Raw genomic sequence first — 17,500 nt, 5'->3', positions numbered from 1 at the left:
TGTGTGTGTGTGTGTGTGTGTGTGTGTGTGTGTGTGTGTGTGTGTGTGTGTGTGTGTGTGTGTGTGTGTGTGTGTGTGTGTGTGTGTGTGTTTGTGTGTGCGCGCAGTGGTGCTGTAAGACAGTGAACTGAAAAGACTGTTTTCTCTTATCAAATTAGTTTCATGAGGTGTTGCCGTAATATTGTGTGTCTGTGTGTGTGTGTGTGTGTGTGTGTGTGTGTGTGTGTGAGTGAGTGTGTGTGTGTGAGAGAGAGTGATAATTGAGATAATTGTATGACTATGGTTGTGTGGGTCTCAGTTGGCTGTACCCCTTCATATCCCTTTAACTTCATGTTTGTGTGGACCTGAAATTAGCTCGGAGCTAAATGTGGTGCAAATCTCTTTGCATGAGATTGATGTTTTTTATCCACGGTCCTTGAAAAATAAATGTAAACTAAACTAAATTAAACCTTAACTCTAATTTTGCCAAATTGATTTCCAGGTTTTTCCACTGCAGTGTGTCTTTCAAACATCAGGTTTTCTGACTATGAAACTGCTGCTGAGGTTGATTCAGACTTAAAGGCAGTTTGATATAATGCATTAGTTAATTTGCAACAAAAATGCACATAATCTCAGACACTACAGCAGACAGCCCCAGAATCCTTGTCTTTATGAGTAGCAGAAGAAGAATGCTGAAATCTGACAGCCTGCAGCCCTTCATGCTTTTAAAGCTCTGTATAATAAGAGGGAGTGAGGATAAACTGCTTCATCTGCTCTGAACTGGAAAGAATGGAAAAGGTGAATTACAGCACAAAGTGCACTCAAGTCTGGTGCCGATATTCAAGGTTCCCAGAGGATGAATTGTAACAACCTTGTTAGTCCCCTGACCTATTCTCTAGCAACAGGTTTCAGAGTGAAATGTCTTGACAACTGCTAGATGAAGTGCACATTGGTACACACATTCATTTGCCCTTCAGAATAAATTGTTATAACTTTGGTGAACCATCAGGTCGCAATTTTAATTTTCCCTGAAGAAACCAAATTATTTCCCTCCAGTTTCCTTCCCCCCTGCAGCCACACAGCTGACCACCAACATTATTAGTCACTGATGTTTGGTTGAATGTAAGTTGTGACATCGAGTGACCAAAATTCAGCATTGATTTGACGTGGAATGCTGACAACAGCTGACGGTCATATTTTGTTGGTTGTAAGTTGTGTTGTAAAGCAGCCAAAATCCAATGTCTTCTAAAGGTCTCATGCTAACACCATCCTGACATATAATACCAATCTAGTCGTGAGCGAAACCCAACGTCTGCTAAACGTCACAATGTCAATTAGCCAATGTTGGGTTTTCACGTCAACCTGATTTTCATTTCCAACCAAAATTTCCAACAGTCCAATGTTAGAGTTGTTGTTCCAACGTCTTTCTGATGCTACATTGACGTCTGAATGCCTGAGCTTTTTCCTCTCATCTCTGTACATCTATGAAGGAGATTCACAAAACTCCGACGTAAGGTCAAAACTTTAGCGCAAGTTGGAACATTTTCAACTTGCACAGATGCATTTTCATGTAATATTGTGAATTTGCATCAAGTCGTGTTTTTCCATTGACTTGTGCAGCCTTTGGAATTCACTCAGCCCTCTGTCTGAACACAGTCTTATTTGACTTTCTCGAAACTGTGCCGTAGTGATGACTGCACCTTTAATGTCCCTGTCATCCTGTTTAAAATAAGATCATGTAACCTTTTACCCCTTTAATGACTCTCAGGCATTCATTCAGCGGCTAATCTAATTTGCCCAGCTGGGTACTTACACCACACTACATGAGCTGATTGTCCCAGCAGTGTAAATTGACTTGGGGTGGTTTCATTCAATGACGGTGACTCAGAGGTTTCCACTGGGGGGAAATGACCATTCCTCTGGAGAAGTGAACATCCGTCCCATTGAGCGCAGCGGCGTTATCAAGCCGGGATTAAAGCTGACTAAAAGGGCAGCCCAGAGCACCCCTCCACTCTCTCCTCTCAGCTCCCATTATCCCCGCTCCTTACACCTCCCCTCAGCTTTCCACAATTACAGGGAGAAGGGCAGACTGCATTCTACAGCTCTGCCGTGAGCCAGACTCTGTGTAATTGCCTTGACCCCTCCAGGGGTGCTGCTGCAGCGCGTTTGCGTGTTGTTCTGGTTTTTAACAATTTCTTATGCTTTGGATCCCCTTACACATTTATCAACACATTTCCCTTTGTGTCCCTTTGTTTCACAGTTTCTTTTGGTTTCATTGATATTTCAGATGGAAGGCACAATTAGTGCAACTTGCCAACATCATCATGGCCTGATTTTAGAGCCCACCGGGACTAAAGAAAACATTGCCCTCATTAAAAAAAAGACATTGGCCATTTGTCCAAGCACTCAGAACAACTACTATCTTTGCTGGTACTGTTGCACTATATGAATTGCAACAGAAAAATGGTCTTCTAACAACAGCTTACTACTGAAGAACTCAATCATAAGGCATCTGATGAGTTTCATACTTGACTTAAGTAGCTCCCTGATCAACATGTCTCAATACTGTATGTTCAGATTAGTAATAATAATTCAAAATGATTGAAGGTTACTTGTGAGGTTCCTCAGGCCTCAGTGTTATGACCACTATCGTTCATATCTCTAAGGTTTCCAAAATGTTACATCACTTTTCAGTGTGAGCTGAGTGTCATCTGGATGAAAATAAATAGTCTGCTTACCAATGATGACTTAGTAACATAAGGGATGTCGCAATACCAGAGATTTGGTAGTCAGTGTGAATACTAATGAAATTCTCAATACCAAATTTAATACTACAGCAAAAACCACAAAACAACACACAACACACACATAGGCAGACACCTCCATATAGTCAGTATGCAGCAGTAATTTAACTTGACAAACAAGGTCACAGACCCATGGTGTGACATTGTTCATTTAAAAAAATCACTGTTATATTCTGACTGTGAGAGAGGTGACAAGTGTAGCCTACTAATGTTGTGAGCACCCAGCTAATGTTAGCCTTTGTAAATGTTGTGTGCAGAGCATCGCTACAACAGATGTCAGCTTTCACAAATCAGAAACAATAACAGTAACATTTCAGGACATCAACATGTTGACTACATGTTGTTAGGACAAACAGGCTGTAAAGCACACACATCAAAAGAGTCTTTCACAGGTGCTGGATCAAAAAAATCAAACTTAAGGCAAAAGTCAGAGAAAGGATCCACACACTGTGCTAATAGCTACCAGCAATTTTAATCGACAGTGCCTGAACTCTGGTAGATCAAAATGCTTTATGAAAATTGCTGGGAGCTATTAGCACAGTGTGCAGATCCTTTCCCTGACTCATGCCTTAAAATATTTAAATACAAATATATATTTTGAGCTGCTTAAACAAGTTTGAGGTGTTTCTTCCTTTTGCTTGAAACGCTCTGTGGCACTGTTTGCTTTCTGGCTTTTGGTCGTCTATAACTGCGTGGTGGATGTGTTGCTGCACCCGCACTTGCTGCTGCCATTCATGTTGTTATTGTTTACTGTGCCTGCCTTCTTCTTCTCTTTAAGTTTGGTGTCAGACTAGTATCGGTTCTTGTGACATCCCCATAGTAACATATAAAGTCTGAAAAGTAGTGGACCCAGAACAGAGCCTTGTGGCACTCCATAGGAAACGCTTTTTGTTTTTGTTTTTTGTGATGGGTAGCTTATAGTTTTGGAAGGCACTGTCAAGGCAAGAGGAAGAGGTTTAGCTACTGCTATGAGATGCAAAACTCATTAGTATATAAATTAGTTTTCTTTTATTTCTATGTTTCTGAATTTCAGTATTTCAGCTAACAGATTCTCTTTCTGCCTTTTCTTTCCATGTCCATCTACTGTACGATTGCATCACACCTCCTCACCAGGTAAGACATTAAGTTTTTATGTATCTTGTATCTTGATGTTTTGTCGCAGGGGCTGGTTGTCTTGTGCTTTTTGAACTGTAAAGGATTCAGTCCTCAGAGCTATTGCTACTCTGGGTTATGAACTATGGCTTTGTTTGCTGCAGTGCTGCATCTTTTATTTTGGTTTTTAAAAGTTGAATTGCATTTCTGTTAAGACTTTGTAGCACGATAATGATGCTTCTCTAAGTGTGGTCTCGGGCTATAGGACGGTATAGTAAGGATATAGGAAGTCTATAAAGATATTGACAAAACAATCTCATGTCTCATGGAGATTTGTTTTGGCCATATTGGCTTTAAAATTGAGTCAGTTGAGTTTCAGAGCCACCCCCACCCCCCTGAGAAACCTAATTTTTGCACATTTAGCAAATGTTCAAATCCTTATGCCAGTGTATAATTATGTGATTATGTATTATTTAAATTAAATTAGTTTAAATCCAGTTAATTTATTCACATAACAATGATCAACAATGCAGTGAGACATCAATATTAAAGTGAACAGAGAGTGAGATGGCTGGAGAATTAACTGGGGCTTACTCAGGGCATGCTGCAGGGAGGCCCCATGGATTTGCATTGCAGCACTGTGTATTTTTAAGTGTGTTTGTCAGGTGGCTTTAGCCAGACTGAGCTTGCACAACACGTGTGCGTGTGTGTGTGTTTGTGTTTATGTTGAACCTGAAAGACTGGCTTCATCCTCCCACTCGGCACAGTGTGAGGGAAGACAGTGAAGTGTTTGGGCGTGAAAGGATAAAACCATTAAAAAAGATTTAAAAAAAGAAAGGATGTGTGTTTATTTAGCCTTTTTCCCTACGCAGATTTAAATGTATGTGTGTGATATAGAGGAAGAGAAAGAGTGAGAGTCACATGCCCTCCTTTTGTCTTTCTAATAATAACTTTGAATTACATCCTCTCTTTGTGATACAGGTCTCTGAAGTATTGTGCTGAATGGCTGGGTGGTGTGGAATATGAATATGGCAGCACACGCCAGTACTGCACAAACAGGCTCCTCTGACAGGAAGGCTTTAGTCAGCATGCTTGTATCAAGAGTTTTGTTTGCTTTGTGTCTGAGGGCAGCTCTCCTTCAGAGGACAGACACAGGAAGGAAACAGAATAGCTCAATTATCTCCGACCACATGCCCTTGCTACATGCTAGCCCTGCACAGAGTCACGGTCGTGAAGAAGCTGCTGCAGTGTACGTGGTGTGGGAGGTTTTCCAGGACTGGTGTTTGTTGTGGTTTTTGAGGCATTGTTCATTGTCAGCTTGCATTGAATATAAAGTATATGTTTCTGGACAGACATGGATGAGGTTTCTCTTAAACTCTACCAGACATGATTTAACGATTCATATAACCACTGTTAATATCGCAGCTCTAAGTCAGTTTGTAGTTTTTGTCTCAGGTCCGCAGCAACATATCTGAACAGCTTCTGGCCAGATTTGATATTTTGGTGACCCCTGACCTTTCATCTGGTGCCATAATCAGGTCACTCTACACGCTTCCCCCATTTCAAATATCTTGAAAACTGATAGTTGGCTTTCCATAAAACTTAGTGAGCCCTTTTATGCTTGTAGTAGATCCTCCTGGACTCCTTCGTCTGGATTATTATTCAAGGTGCATCCAAATGAGAGGGGACCCTTGGGCAGAGCTGGAACACCCCGGAGGGGAATTATTTTCCTGGTTAGAAAAATATATCTGACAGGGTATTTCAATGAGAATGCATAGCTACCATGATATACTTTAATTTTAAAGAAGTCTTGAATTTATTTAGATTTAAGCCAGTGGTTCTCTAAGTGGAGTCCTTGAGGGATTTCCTGTGGGTCCCCAGCACAAAGAATCATTTATTTCCACTATAATTCCATCCATAAGTAACACAGTGACAGAATGTATGACTATGTTGGTCATGGGTTTCAAACACTTTCTACAGTAAAACATGTAAAAGCTCAAATCTTCCTTGATGTGAAAAACCCCTGTTTAAGGCAATAAGCAGCCTTACCACTCACAAGGCTTGCTCAGCTGGGAATGAGTCATTTGAGTCATACATGCACAGGTGCATTGGACAGGTGTTGTACTATTCATTTGCACCATAGTTACTGAAGTTACAAAATGAAGAGCAGCATTAACTTTTGATGCTACAGAATGCAAACGATCACATTATTCATGGTTCAGTCCTCTCTGGTTTTTACTGCCAAGTTTGCTTCTTTTTTCTTTTTTTTACTCAGCTCCTGGTGGGGGCTGACAGTAGAGTTGTGTAACTTTGGGGAGTCAGTGATGCACAAAATGAACTTTTCCACCATTCTTCTCTATGGTAGAGTTGTTGTCACCATTACGTCTGCCAATGCTAGAATCCCATTGGACCTGTGGTGTGAAGGTCAGGATATTTGCAATCAAAGTTCAATTCAGCTGCAAAATGATTTTTCTGCAATGTCGAACTTGAACGTTTGGTGGGGAAGGCCTGTTAGTTGGCATGTTTGTCCAATGTTGGACAAGATAAGACACTTTGTCTGTATTATCTTGTCACATCAACAAACCCATCGTGATTGTGGCTGAAGTTGGCTTGTGACTGGAGTTGGATATCAGAGTGGCTGGGAAAAACTAAATGAGAAGTCTCGGTAGCTACTGTCAAGCTAACCTGTAATGACTCCATTACCAACAGAAGAAGAATATCCAGCAGGTCAGTGAGCATCAGGAAGAAGCATATTCAAAAACTGTGAACCGTTTAACAGCCAACGGTCACAGCCTCATTAAGTCCACTGGAACACCCATGGGTGGCTCCCAGGACAAATCAGCCTCTGCCCAAGGCAATGACCTGCTATCAGATTACCATCTCCATATCCTGGTTTAAGCCTCTGCTGGGAACAGCCCAGTGCTGATTTGGGATCAGCCCGTAAAGACTCCTTCATCCCCAAATCTGACATCTGTTGGGAGTCACGGATCTGTTTCCTGCTCCCACACCCTGCTGTCACGGACACCGGTCAGCCCTCTAATATTTACCTCCACTGCTGGGTACTTGTCATCGGAGCTCAGTGTCTGATCTGACTATATGTGTCATCAGCAGTGTCTGATATTTTGGCTCATATGTGTCCGGCAACAATGAGGCAAACTACCAGTCCCAAGTTCACAGTAACCATGTGACAGGAAAGATCAGTCCTTCCTATGCGTACTTCTCCTGACTTTAGTTGGAAATGGCTAGAAACACGACCTTTCCTATAACTTGGAGAATTACTCACATGATCTTCTTGTGCTATGAAAAGGATTTCAGACCTGTTAACAATCTACTTAAACTGTCTCATTTCCAGCCAGTGTGGCTGCTTTTGTTTTCACCTTGTGTGTGTGTGTGTGTGTGTGTGTGTGTGTGTTTGTGTGTGTGCGTGTGTGTGTTTTTGTGTGTGTGTGTCATCATGGCAAAATGTGGTGCTGGAAAGACCTACTGTAGCAGGAACTACCACAGACATGGTTTTGTCTATCAGCCTGTGGACAGATTAGTGTCGCGACCTGCAAGATACAGTCATGAAACCTTTTTTTTAAGTTATTTTTTTGGCCGTTCTTTGGCTTTATTACAACACGCACAGTGAGAGAGAGAGAGAGAAGTTAGGGAAGAGAGAGAGGGGATGACATGCAGCAAAGGGCCTGAGTCGGATTCGACCCAGGCCTCTGCAGAAAGGACTGAGCCGCTACCTGGCGAGCCCCCAGAACGCCCTTCAGTCATGAAACTTTACAGGCCCGTATCACCAGTATGTACTGATATAATCCCACTGCAGGATGGTCTCTAGTTACCGCTGCGTCTTAACTGCATCCAAGTCAAATACTCCTTTCGCCATGTTGGCTTGTGTCTTGCTGAAGGAGGACATACTCATCCTCACCCGTTTTTATCTTTTGACTATTACTCAATGTGACAGATGGAGACTCTTTGACATTTTTCAGTTCCTGAGCCTTTGAACCGAGACCAGAATGACTTATTTCATACCTCATGTTAAAAGTATTCATAATATTTTCTTTCACTTGCAGCTGGCATGTTCTGTATATATACACCATGTGTCTCCCTGTATTGATTTGCGTTCTTGCTACGCCCCTCACACGAGCCACCGGGGAGGATGCATCTCTGGTGGGAAGACCTGTACCGTAGTAACCATCTAAAACAGCCTGTGACAAAGCTAATGTGTGGCTCATCCCTGCTGGGTCATTGCTTGTCCCCTTGGTTGGTACATTACCCCCCCCCACCCCCCCACCCCACCCCACCCCATTTGATGACGCACTGAATGCAGTGCAGCCGCGTAATGTCCCTAATCACCATGTGTGGAAACCAGCTGCATGTAGGAGTGTGCTTCCCACAGAGAGAACACTGAAAGTGATATCGGACGGTCATGAAATGATTATGCTGAACGCCGATACAGATGGTTGTTGTTATGTATTAACCTGACTGGTTGTTGTTCACATGTAGAGAGCGGGCAAGTGAGAGGGCTGAAAGACGTGCCTCTGGTTCTACATGAGGAACTGGAGGGGAGGAAAGGAGGGTCTTTTTCAGTCCGATTTATTATGTCAGAAGACGTCAAACGGTTGAATCAGAAAGACGCTTTCAGGTGCACCTGAGACGATAAAGCTGCGTCTACCTCATCACCACCACACAAGCATCTGTTGTCTGTTTTGAGAAACGCACTACGTGTAGATCTCGGCATTTTCTCCCGACTGAACGTCTGCAGTAAAGAGTGCGTCCTTTTTTCACATCGTCACAGAAAGCTGAACGAAATTAAAGTTAAATGTGTCGTACAAAGTTAGAATATAATATGAAGCACATTCAGCTACGTTTAAAAAAAAAAAAAAAAGTATTTAAATTAACCAAATTTGTCTGTTGCGTCAGTATCTCAATCAAAACTCACCAAAATCAAGGTGCGTCTGTCAGTGATAGAGATTACAGTGCGTTTGACTCTAGCTGACCAAAAGGAGACATGCTCTTTGACTCATGTCCCATTTTATTTTAACATACAAAACAACAAAAAAGACCAAGAATGTGACCATTCAACTATTGAAGTATTAAAGTCTTGACAGACAATTCCAGACCAATGGGAAATGCTGAAGTTGGCTAGAACTGGACTGTGTGTTCTGTGTTGATGCTCCTGGTTTCACTGAGATACAGGAGGAGTTCAGTGTGTTTGGATCGTGGGTGAATGGAAGTAAAGTGAACCTTATTGTGATGTTTGGTCTGTGCTGCTGCCTGTTTGACAATCCTGGACTCTGGGTATCATGCGTACACACACACACACACACAAACACACACACACACACACACACTGTTCTGCGATCTTCACGGCCAGCTAAAGGCCAGATGCTGTGTCTTCCGTCTCCATCCTTGAGACTGTGGCAGAGTTTTGGCGCCTGATCTCAGAGGCCAGGAGGGAAAACACAAGAGGAGGAGGATGAACACCAAACATCAGCTGCTCTCTTCATACCAGAGCAGACTTAAGGGAGATAAACTCTTCTTCTGTTGTTTACAGAAGGCCTGGAGGACTGAGGCGGAGCCGGCGCCCTCTGTCACTTTCCCTCTTGTTTTTCTCTTACTTAGCGTAGATGGCCCCGACCGCGGCAACCTCGCAGATATTCCTTTATCAGCAGAAAAAATAAACTCTTAAAACATTGCTATTGACTTTTCCATCTGCGGACAGTTGGGTTTGTATCGGCTCTCCCACTGGCAGCCGGAGGAACGGCTCGTCTTCCATTCCAAAACATTTCTCCTCCGAACACAGAGCCCTGCATGTGACCCTGAACCCAGAGCTGGAGTGTGTGTGTGTGTGTGTGTGTGTGTGTGTGTGTGTGTGTGTGTGTGTGTGTGTGTAATCGGGGAGTGTCCTCATGTTAACTCAGTGACATCAACCAAGTAGACGATGTCTTTATGTCTGTCACGATATAGTGTATTTATCTTCCCCTCCATCTGGGCTGCTGCAGGTCAGGGATGTAACAGGAGAACCAGCCCCCCCACCCCCACCCCCCGCCCCTTCCACCCACCCCCCCTGTTTTTGGACCCATTAGTTCTATTTGTCTTTTGGATCCCAACCTCATGAGAAGCCACTCAGAGATGGTATTATGATACAGAGAGAGAGAGACAGAGAGAAGGAGAGAATGTGAATATGAGGGCAGATGGAAAAAGGAAAAAAAAACAAATAGAGTTAAGGGTGTAGCCTGTTGATCGTAGAAAATTAGACCAAACTTTTTAAAGAGTGAAAAATGAAAGGAAAGAGGTAAGATGACAGACAGACAGACAACTGACACCTGCCAAAGTACTCAAAACCACCAAGAAAGAAAGGGAAGAAAACAAATATTGGGACCAAGAGATTGTTTGAGATGAAGGTTTAAAATGAGGTTTAGTTCTGCAGCTTAACTCTTCCCCGGGAGCTTTAGAGCCGCGGCAGCACAGAGCTGCTCTGCAGAGCTGCCAGCTCTCCGCTCAGGAAATACTGAAGAGGTAAAAAGCCCCATCCTCCTCCTCTGCTGAACAACGAGCTGTGAACACACACGCTTACAAAACGGGGGATGAACTGTGGTCTCTGTCAGGAATACATGAATATCCCACTTGAGTAAGGGCACTGAAAATGCCAAACATAATACTAAGTTACATAGATACATATAAATGTTAAAAAAAAAACCTTTTATAGCACTTAAATCACACAAATAAGTTCCAAACAAAGACTGACGAAGCTTGATGATGATCCCTATTCAGACCGACAAACTTGACTTTAAATGCATCACTTTCAAAATATAATAGATTCTGTTTTCCTTTCATTGATTATGTGAAGAATCTCTCTGCTGTCATTCATAAGTAAATTACTTTTTTTTTTTTTATGTTGAGTGCTAATTAAACAGCCATATAATTATTTCATATTATACGGCTGTTTGTTTCATTTTAATTTAATTCATTTTAATTTGATTTACTTTTTGCCCATCTTTATTATTTTAGTAATTTATTTTTGTCTTGACCCTCGAATTTTTCTTTGTTCACTCCCATTCCCACATATACAGTGTGTATGGTTTAAAGACTCCACTGCATTATGAAAGGCTTGGTCAGTCAATTAAAAAATGAAAATAAAAATGAAAAGAGAGTAATAGTAATTATGATGATAATAATAAATGTTATTTATAGAGCACTTTTCATACAAGAGATGTAGCTCAAAGTGCTTTACAGTAAAAAATCAAATAGTACAATAAAATAAGGGCGAATAGAAGCACAATGAAAATAGAAATAGAATAGACAGTAGGTGATAAAATATGTAAATGAAACTAAAAACAGAAACCAGTAAGAAAAGTGAAATATGAGAGAATTAATTAAAAGCTGAATGAACTTTCATGTTTTTCACAAAACGGCGACTCTGTAATTGTCTAATTGTATTTTCTTTTTCTTTTCTATTTTTTGTATTTTTCTGTTGTTGCTGTTAACGCTGTTCTGTTGCATTGGAAAAAATTAATAAATAAATTATTCTTAAAAAAAAAAAAAAAAAAAGGAGACAAGAAAAACATACAGGGAACAAACATGGAGATGTCTCTTGAGAGTAGAGTCTTGCTGCAGCGTTGTGAAGCCGTCTGTGACACAGACAGGAATGTAGAAGGTCACAATAACCTGTAATACAAGCGTGAGTGACAGTTTCCAAAAAAGATTTAATTTTTGAAATGTGGCACGGTGACGGGGAACAAGATTGGACTGATGATTTCACATGTCACTCAAAGATGACACCCAGATTTCTGCAGTGAGGGCAGAGAGTCTGGATCCAGTGTACAAATGTCAAACATGTTGAAGCTTCTTGTTTCATCAGGATTCCAACAAACCAGCGTTAACAAATTCTGTATCTACTGATTAAATCTATCGTAGTAACAAACCTCCCAGTCTGAGACACACGGTCTGATTTTAATGTCCTCAGCGGTGACTGTGTAAGTCTCCGCGCGGTGACCTGTGTTGACCTTTCTGTACGTCTCCGCCCGTCTCTCTGTTTTGACTGCTGGATTATTGACAGTGATGCACCTGTGTGAAATGGCAGCTGTCAGTACAGCACCTGATTTAGTTCCTGGCTGACGTCAGCAGCGGATCAGCAGCAGCGGGAGGCTGTTTGCTATTCTACAGCAGTGTAGAGAGCTGATGTGGAGAATGAGGCAGAAGAAGCTGATGTGGTGTTGGAAGTGAGGCGTGGCCGAAAACACTGACAGGGCCGGCTGGTGCCGAGATTTTGTAGTGGAACAAGCACAACTGCTGTCTGTGGTCGCTGTGTGTGTGTGTGTGTGTGTGTGTGTGTGTGTGTGTGTGTGTGTGTGTGTGTGTGTGTGTGTGTGTGGAGAGCGAGACGAGTGCAATCTTGGCCAACACTAATTAAAATCTCTGAAAGGTGCTCAGCCAGCCAGTCAGTTCTCTCTCTCTCTCTCTCTCTATCTCCCTCTCTCTCTCTCTCTCTCTCTCTCTCACACTCACACACACACACACACACACGCACACACACACACACACACACACACACACACACACACACACACACACACACACACACGTTGGTCGCAGGCCAGCCAGTCGAGCCAAGTCTCTCAACAGCACAGCAAAATACACACACATGCAGAGGCAGTTGAAACTGCTGTGTCACGTTATCAAGCAGAGAGAAACAGATAGAGAGTGTTGGTTGTCTGTGACCTCTGACCTCTGCTCACTACACGTACAACTGTACGATCTGTTGCATTTCAATACAAGAGCTGTGCTATGAATTACATAAGTCACAGTTTAAGGTGGTGTTTTTTTTCTTATTCATCGTCCCTATTTCCACACACGACACTTGAGGGGAGCAGAATGGAATTGAATGAATCCCACTGTGACAGTGTGAATAGAAACTTCTAGACACCATAACAGCAGACTGTATGGCAGAACAGTTGTATTGAACCTGATAAAGTCTATACTGAGTGTATAATGTATATACAGTTTCAGTTCAATTCAAAGAGGCTTTGCTGACATGACCGTAGTCAGATACAGCATTGTCAAAGCAGGCGAGTGTGAAAAAGTACATTTAAAGGTATTAGGTCGAAGTCGAACACGACGACTGCACCGAAACAACAATGACTGCAGCATCAATACAGCAAAACAAACGGCAACAGCAGTTTTCTACTCTTTTTCTTTTCTACTGTGTGTGTGTGTGTGTGTGTGTGTGTGTGTGTCTCACTGTGTCCTGTAACAGTCTGTATGTGGGGCATGTGTGTGAGTGTGTGTGTGTGGCAGGTAAAGACATACTCTGCTGCGATGCTGCAGCTATATATATATATACAGTATACTGTATATATAAATATATATATATATATGTGTGTGTGTGTGTGTAAGCACATATATATGTGTGTAAGCAAAGGAAAACTAGAATTACAGCCTTGTGATTGTCTGCCTCTGCCACTCAGGCTAGTTTCAGATTACATCCCTGTGAGGTCACTGTGACTTTGACCTTTGACCTTTGATGACCAAAGTCTAATCAGTTCGTCCTTCAGACCAAGTGGACGTTTGTTACAAATTTGAAGATGTTCCCTCAAGGCGTTACGGAGATACTGCGTTCACAAGGCCAAAATCCCATTTTAGGAGGTCACTCTGACCTTGACCTTTGACCTTTGACCTTTAGCCACCAAAATCTAATCAGTTAATCCTTGAGTCCAAGTCAATGTTTGTGCCAAAATTAATGAAGTTCCGTCCAGGTGTTACTGAGATATCGTGTCCACGAGAATGGGACGGACTGAAAAACAATATGCCTCTGTCTCTGGCTGTGTCCAGCGCGGAGGAATAAAACTCTGCAAGAAAAGGTTCCATATTTTATTTTGTATTCTTGTATTCTCAGCATACTGAGGAGAACATATACAGTACGTGCACAATACATCATTAAGCATCATTTGAATATCTCATGTAGAAATAATAAACACAGAAATATAAGAACCACGCAGGCAATATAGAGCAGAGAAGAAGAAAAACATACATATACAATAGACAGTATAACAGCTTGGCTGCAGAGACACTGAATGCAAAATGGTGTGTGTGTGTGTGTGTGTGTGTGTGTGTGTGTGTGTGTGTGTGTATAGAAGTGTGTGAGAGCAGGCTGAGCCAATCTGCCACAGATGCTGTCTGTATCTTTAATAGATGAGTCTGACTGGAGCAGCCTGTGGAGAGGGAGCAGGGCTCGGCGAGGTGCTCTTATCATGGGGAAGCTAAATCTGGTCAAACCGCTCCATCTTCGTGGGGTCGGCTGATAAGAGACTCGTTTGATGAAGACGGCGGTCTCTGACGGACGCCGCTCGACAGGAGTGAATATTTGAACTGGGTCTGAAAAATTAAGCGGAACAAATGCATTTATAATATAACAGGAAGCTGTGTGTGTGTGTCTGTGTGTGAGTGTGTGTGTGTGTGTGTGTGTGTGTGTGTGTGTGTGTGTGTGTGTGTGTGTGTGTGTGTGTGTGTGTGCTCCCACGGTGCTGTAGGGTTCTTGGGCCATCACCAAAAGAAATCCCAAGCAAATGTGTGCCCCCAGCCACCCCTTCATTCCTCCCACCCCGACCACCACCCACACACACACAAACACAAACCCACACACACAGACATACTTCATCAAACACTAAAGGGATTCATGCAGTCCCTCCACAGTTAATTGAAATTATCTGGGCTGAAATGAATGGGTCCGTGTGTGTGTGTGTGTGTGTGTGGGTTTGTGTGGTGGTGTGTCCGTGTCCCCTTGTTACATGCTGAGGAAGGACAAACCAAACAGTGAGGAGGGTAATATGAAGGGAGCAACATGTTCAGCCTCTCTCGCGCTCTCTCCTACTACTATCCCCTGTTTAGCTTAAGGGCTGCACAGAAACAGCAGAGCCGGCTTAAAGGGTCACTCCACCCAAATTACAAGACACACATTTCCTCACTTAACTCTGATTCCCAAACGGGGGTGTGGTCAACCCCCCACCCCCAACCCCCACCCTCACCCACCCACCCATACCCAAGAGTTAGCTGGATATGTCTGAGAAGTCAAAACTGTTATGATAGATTCTGAGTGAAATAGAATGCACATCCACTGTCTGTGTGAACATCATTCGGATCATGTCTCCTACTGATTTACATAGCGTCATGCATGCTTTTATTTTCTCCCCGCTCTATCATTGTAATGCACTTCATGCTGCATCAGTCAGGCCCCCCCCCACACCCCCCCACCGACTACAGCTAGCGCAGAACGCTGCTGCACGGATGTCAACCAGCACCGATACCGGCAAGCTTACACTGGCCGCCTGTTACATTGCACATTGATTTTAAAATTCTACTCACCACGTTCGAACCATTAAATGGCCTTGCTCAAAATTATATCACGGATTTAACAATCCCTTACGTGCCTGGGTGTTCACTCAGATCGGTGGATAGAGCTCTGCTGGTCATTCCACGGTCTGTCAGAGCCCCCAAACTGTGGGACAGTCTACCTATCAGTCAGACAGGCTACGTCATCAAGTGCCTTTCTTTTGTTTTAAATTGCTGTTTTTTTTTAAATTCTCCTTTCTTCTTTCTGTAAAGCACTTTGTAGCTTTGGTAAGAAAAGTACGATATAAATAAGAGTTTATTATTTGTAAGGCGAGCAAGCAAAACTTTATTTATTTGGCACATTTCATTCCAGGTGGCCGCACAATGTGCTGCACAAAGCGTGAATTATCAAGGCAACCACAAAACTATGTGGATAAAACATTAAACACAAATGAAAACAAACTCATAAATGATATGTATGAGTGAAATACCGCTAAGAAAATAAAATGCAACACAAGACTGTAACTACACATAACAAACTAGCAGCTGGAACACTGGTGTATGTATGTGATGATCAAGTCATCCAGCAGATCAGACTGGAGCATCTGATCTGATCAGGAATTTTTCTCAACTACACCATCCATCCTTTGTTATACGATCATGATTTTACCACATTTCTTGGCAGCTTGAATGAATATTTGACGTGCTGAGGAGGAACACCCAGATGAACCGTTAGTTTTGGTATTTGTCAGGATAGATTTGGCCTTAAGATCCAGTGAAGGACAACACCCTCCCATCTTGTTCTTTGAATGATGTAGCCCCTGGAACTGGAGAGAGTTTATCGGTCCATCCAGGGTGCAGCTCATCCGGTGGAACGTCTCCATGTCCCCGGTGAAATGACTGAAAGTGGTGAAAGCAGTTCATTGACTCAGCAGCTTTTATTATTGATAGTAGTACACTTCAGAGCCTATGTGCCTGTTATTGTGTGTGTCAGTGTATTTCTTTTTTCAAGAATACACCTATCAATCATCACTCACTCGCCCTCTCCTCCTCTTTCCTCCCAGCTCTCCCTCTCCTGTGAAACCCAGAGCGTCTTCTCTTCTCTGCACACTTAAGAAAAATTAGGTCATACTGCTCCACAAATAGGACCTGTCAGCACAGGGTTAAAACTGGAGGCTGACACCCTGGTAATGAATGCGAGGCATGTCTCAAAACACACACACACACGGACACACACACTCATAACAAGATCACAGTTCATCCCCTGTTTTGTAAGTGTGTGTGTGTGTTCACAGGTCCTTGGTTAGCAGAGGAGGAGGATGGAGCTTTTAACTCTTCAGTGTTTCTCTGTAAATGAGCAGAGAGCTGGCAGCTCTGCAGGGCGCTCTGTGCAGCTGCCTGCTGAAGCTCAAGGGGAAGAGTTAAGTTGCAGAACTAAGCCTCGTTTTGAAACCACCAACAGGTTCCAGCCCCTTTCAAAAAGTCTGTCTGTTCAGGCTAACGTTAGCCACCATGGATGGATGGATGGATGGATGGATGATCTAGCACAATTATCAGGCCTACATTGTAACTTGTACAATGCTTTGATTTACGACAAAAAGACCTCCTACTACTGTTTGCGTTTACCGCGATTTAACAAAAGTTAGCATGCTAACACGCTAAAGCAAGTCGATACATGGTAGATCTTTTTACCTGTTAAACACGAGAATGTTAACATGGTCGTTGTTAAGCATGTTAGCGGGGCTGCTGTTAGCATTTAGCCCAAAGCTTTGCTGCACCTACTACACACAGCTAATCAAACGATTAATCGAAATGTGTCCACAACGGACCCATTCATTTCAGCCCAGATAATTTCAATTAACTGTGGAGGGACTGCATGAATCCCTTTTAGTGTTTGATGAAGTATGTCTGTGTGTGTGGGTTGTGTGTTTGTGTGTTGTGGGTGGTGGTCGGGGTGGGAGGAATGAAGGGGTGGCTGGGGCACAACATTTGCTTGGGATTTCTTTTGGTGATGGCCCAAGAACCCTACAGCACCGTGGGAGCACACACACACACACACACACACACACACACACACACACACACCACAACACACACACACACACAACACCACACACTCACCACCACAGACACCACAAACACAGCTTCCTGTTATATTATAATGCATTTGTTCCGCTTAATTTTTCAGACCCAGTTCAATATTCACTCCTGTCGAGCGGCGTCCGTCAGAGACCGCCGTCTTCTACAAACGAGTCTCTTATCAGCGACCGCCACGAAGATGGAGCGGTTTGACCAGCATCGTTAGT

General features: G+C 42.9%; 1 protein-coding gene across 2 annotated transcripts in view; it reads left to right on the top strand.

The window, feature by feature from the left end:
* The window catches only part of LOC111224959 (pleckstrin homology domain-containing family A member 5-like), a 222,698-nt gene that overhangs the window by 60,206 nt on the left and 144,992 nt on the right, over positions 1-17,500 (top strand). The window contains exon 4 of one of the 2 annotated variants that reach the window (XM_022749672.1): positions 3,897-3,958. The exons of the other annotated variant lie outside the window; for it this stretch is intronic. Within the exon in view, the coding sequence (XP_022605393.1) occupies positions 3,897-3,900 (4 nt within the window). The 3' untranslated portion in view covers positions 3,901-3,958. Of the gene's footprint in view, positions 1-3,896; positions 3,959-17,500 lie in introns of those variants that run through there. 2 annotated transcript variants of the gene reach the window in all.

The sequence above is a fragment of the Seriola dumerili genome, unplaced genomic scaffold (assembly GCF_002260705.1).
Source record: "Seriola dumerili isolate Sdu_G_001 unplaced genomic scaffold, Sdu_1.0 BDQW01000138.1, whole genome shotgun sequence".
Taxonomy (NCBI): Eukaryota; Metazoa; Chordata; class Actinopteri; order Carangiformes; family Carangidae; genus Seriola; species Seriola dumerili.
This window is presented reverse-complemented; position numbering and strand designations above follow the sequence as displayed.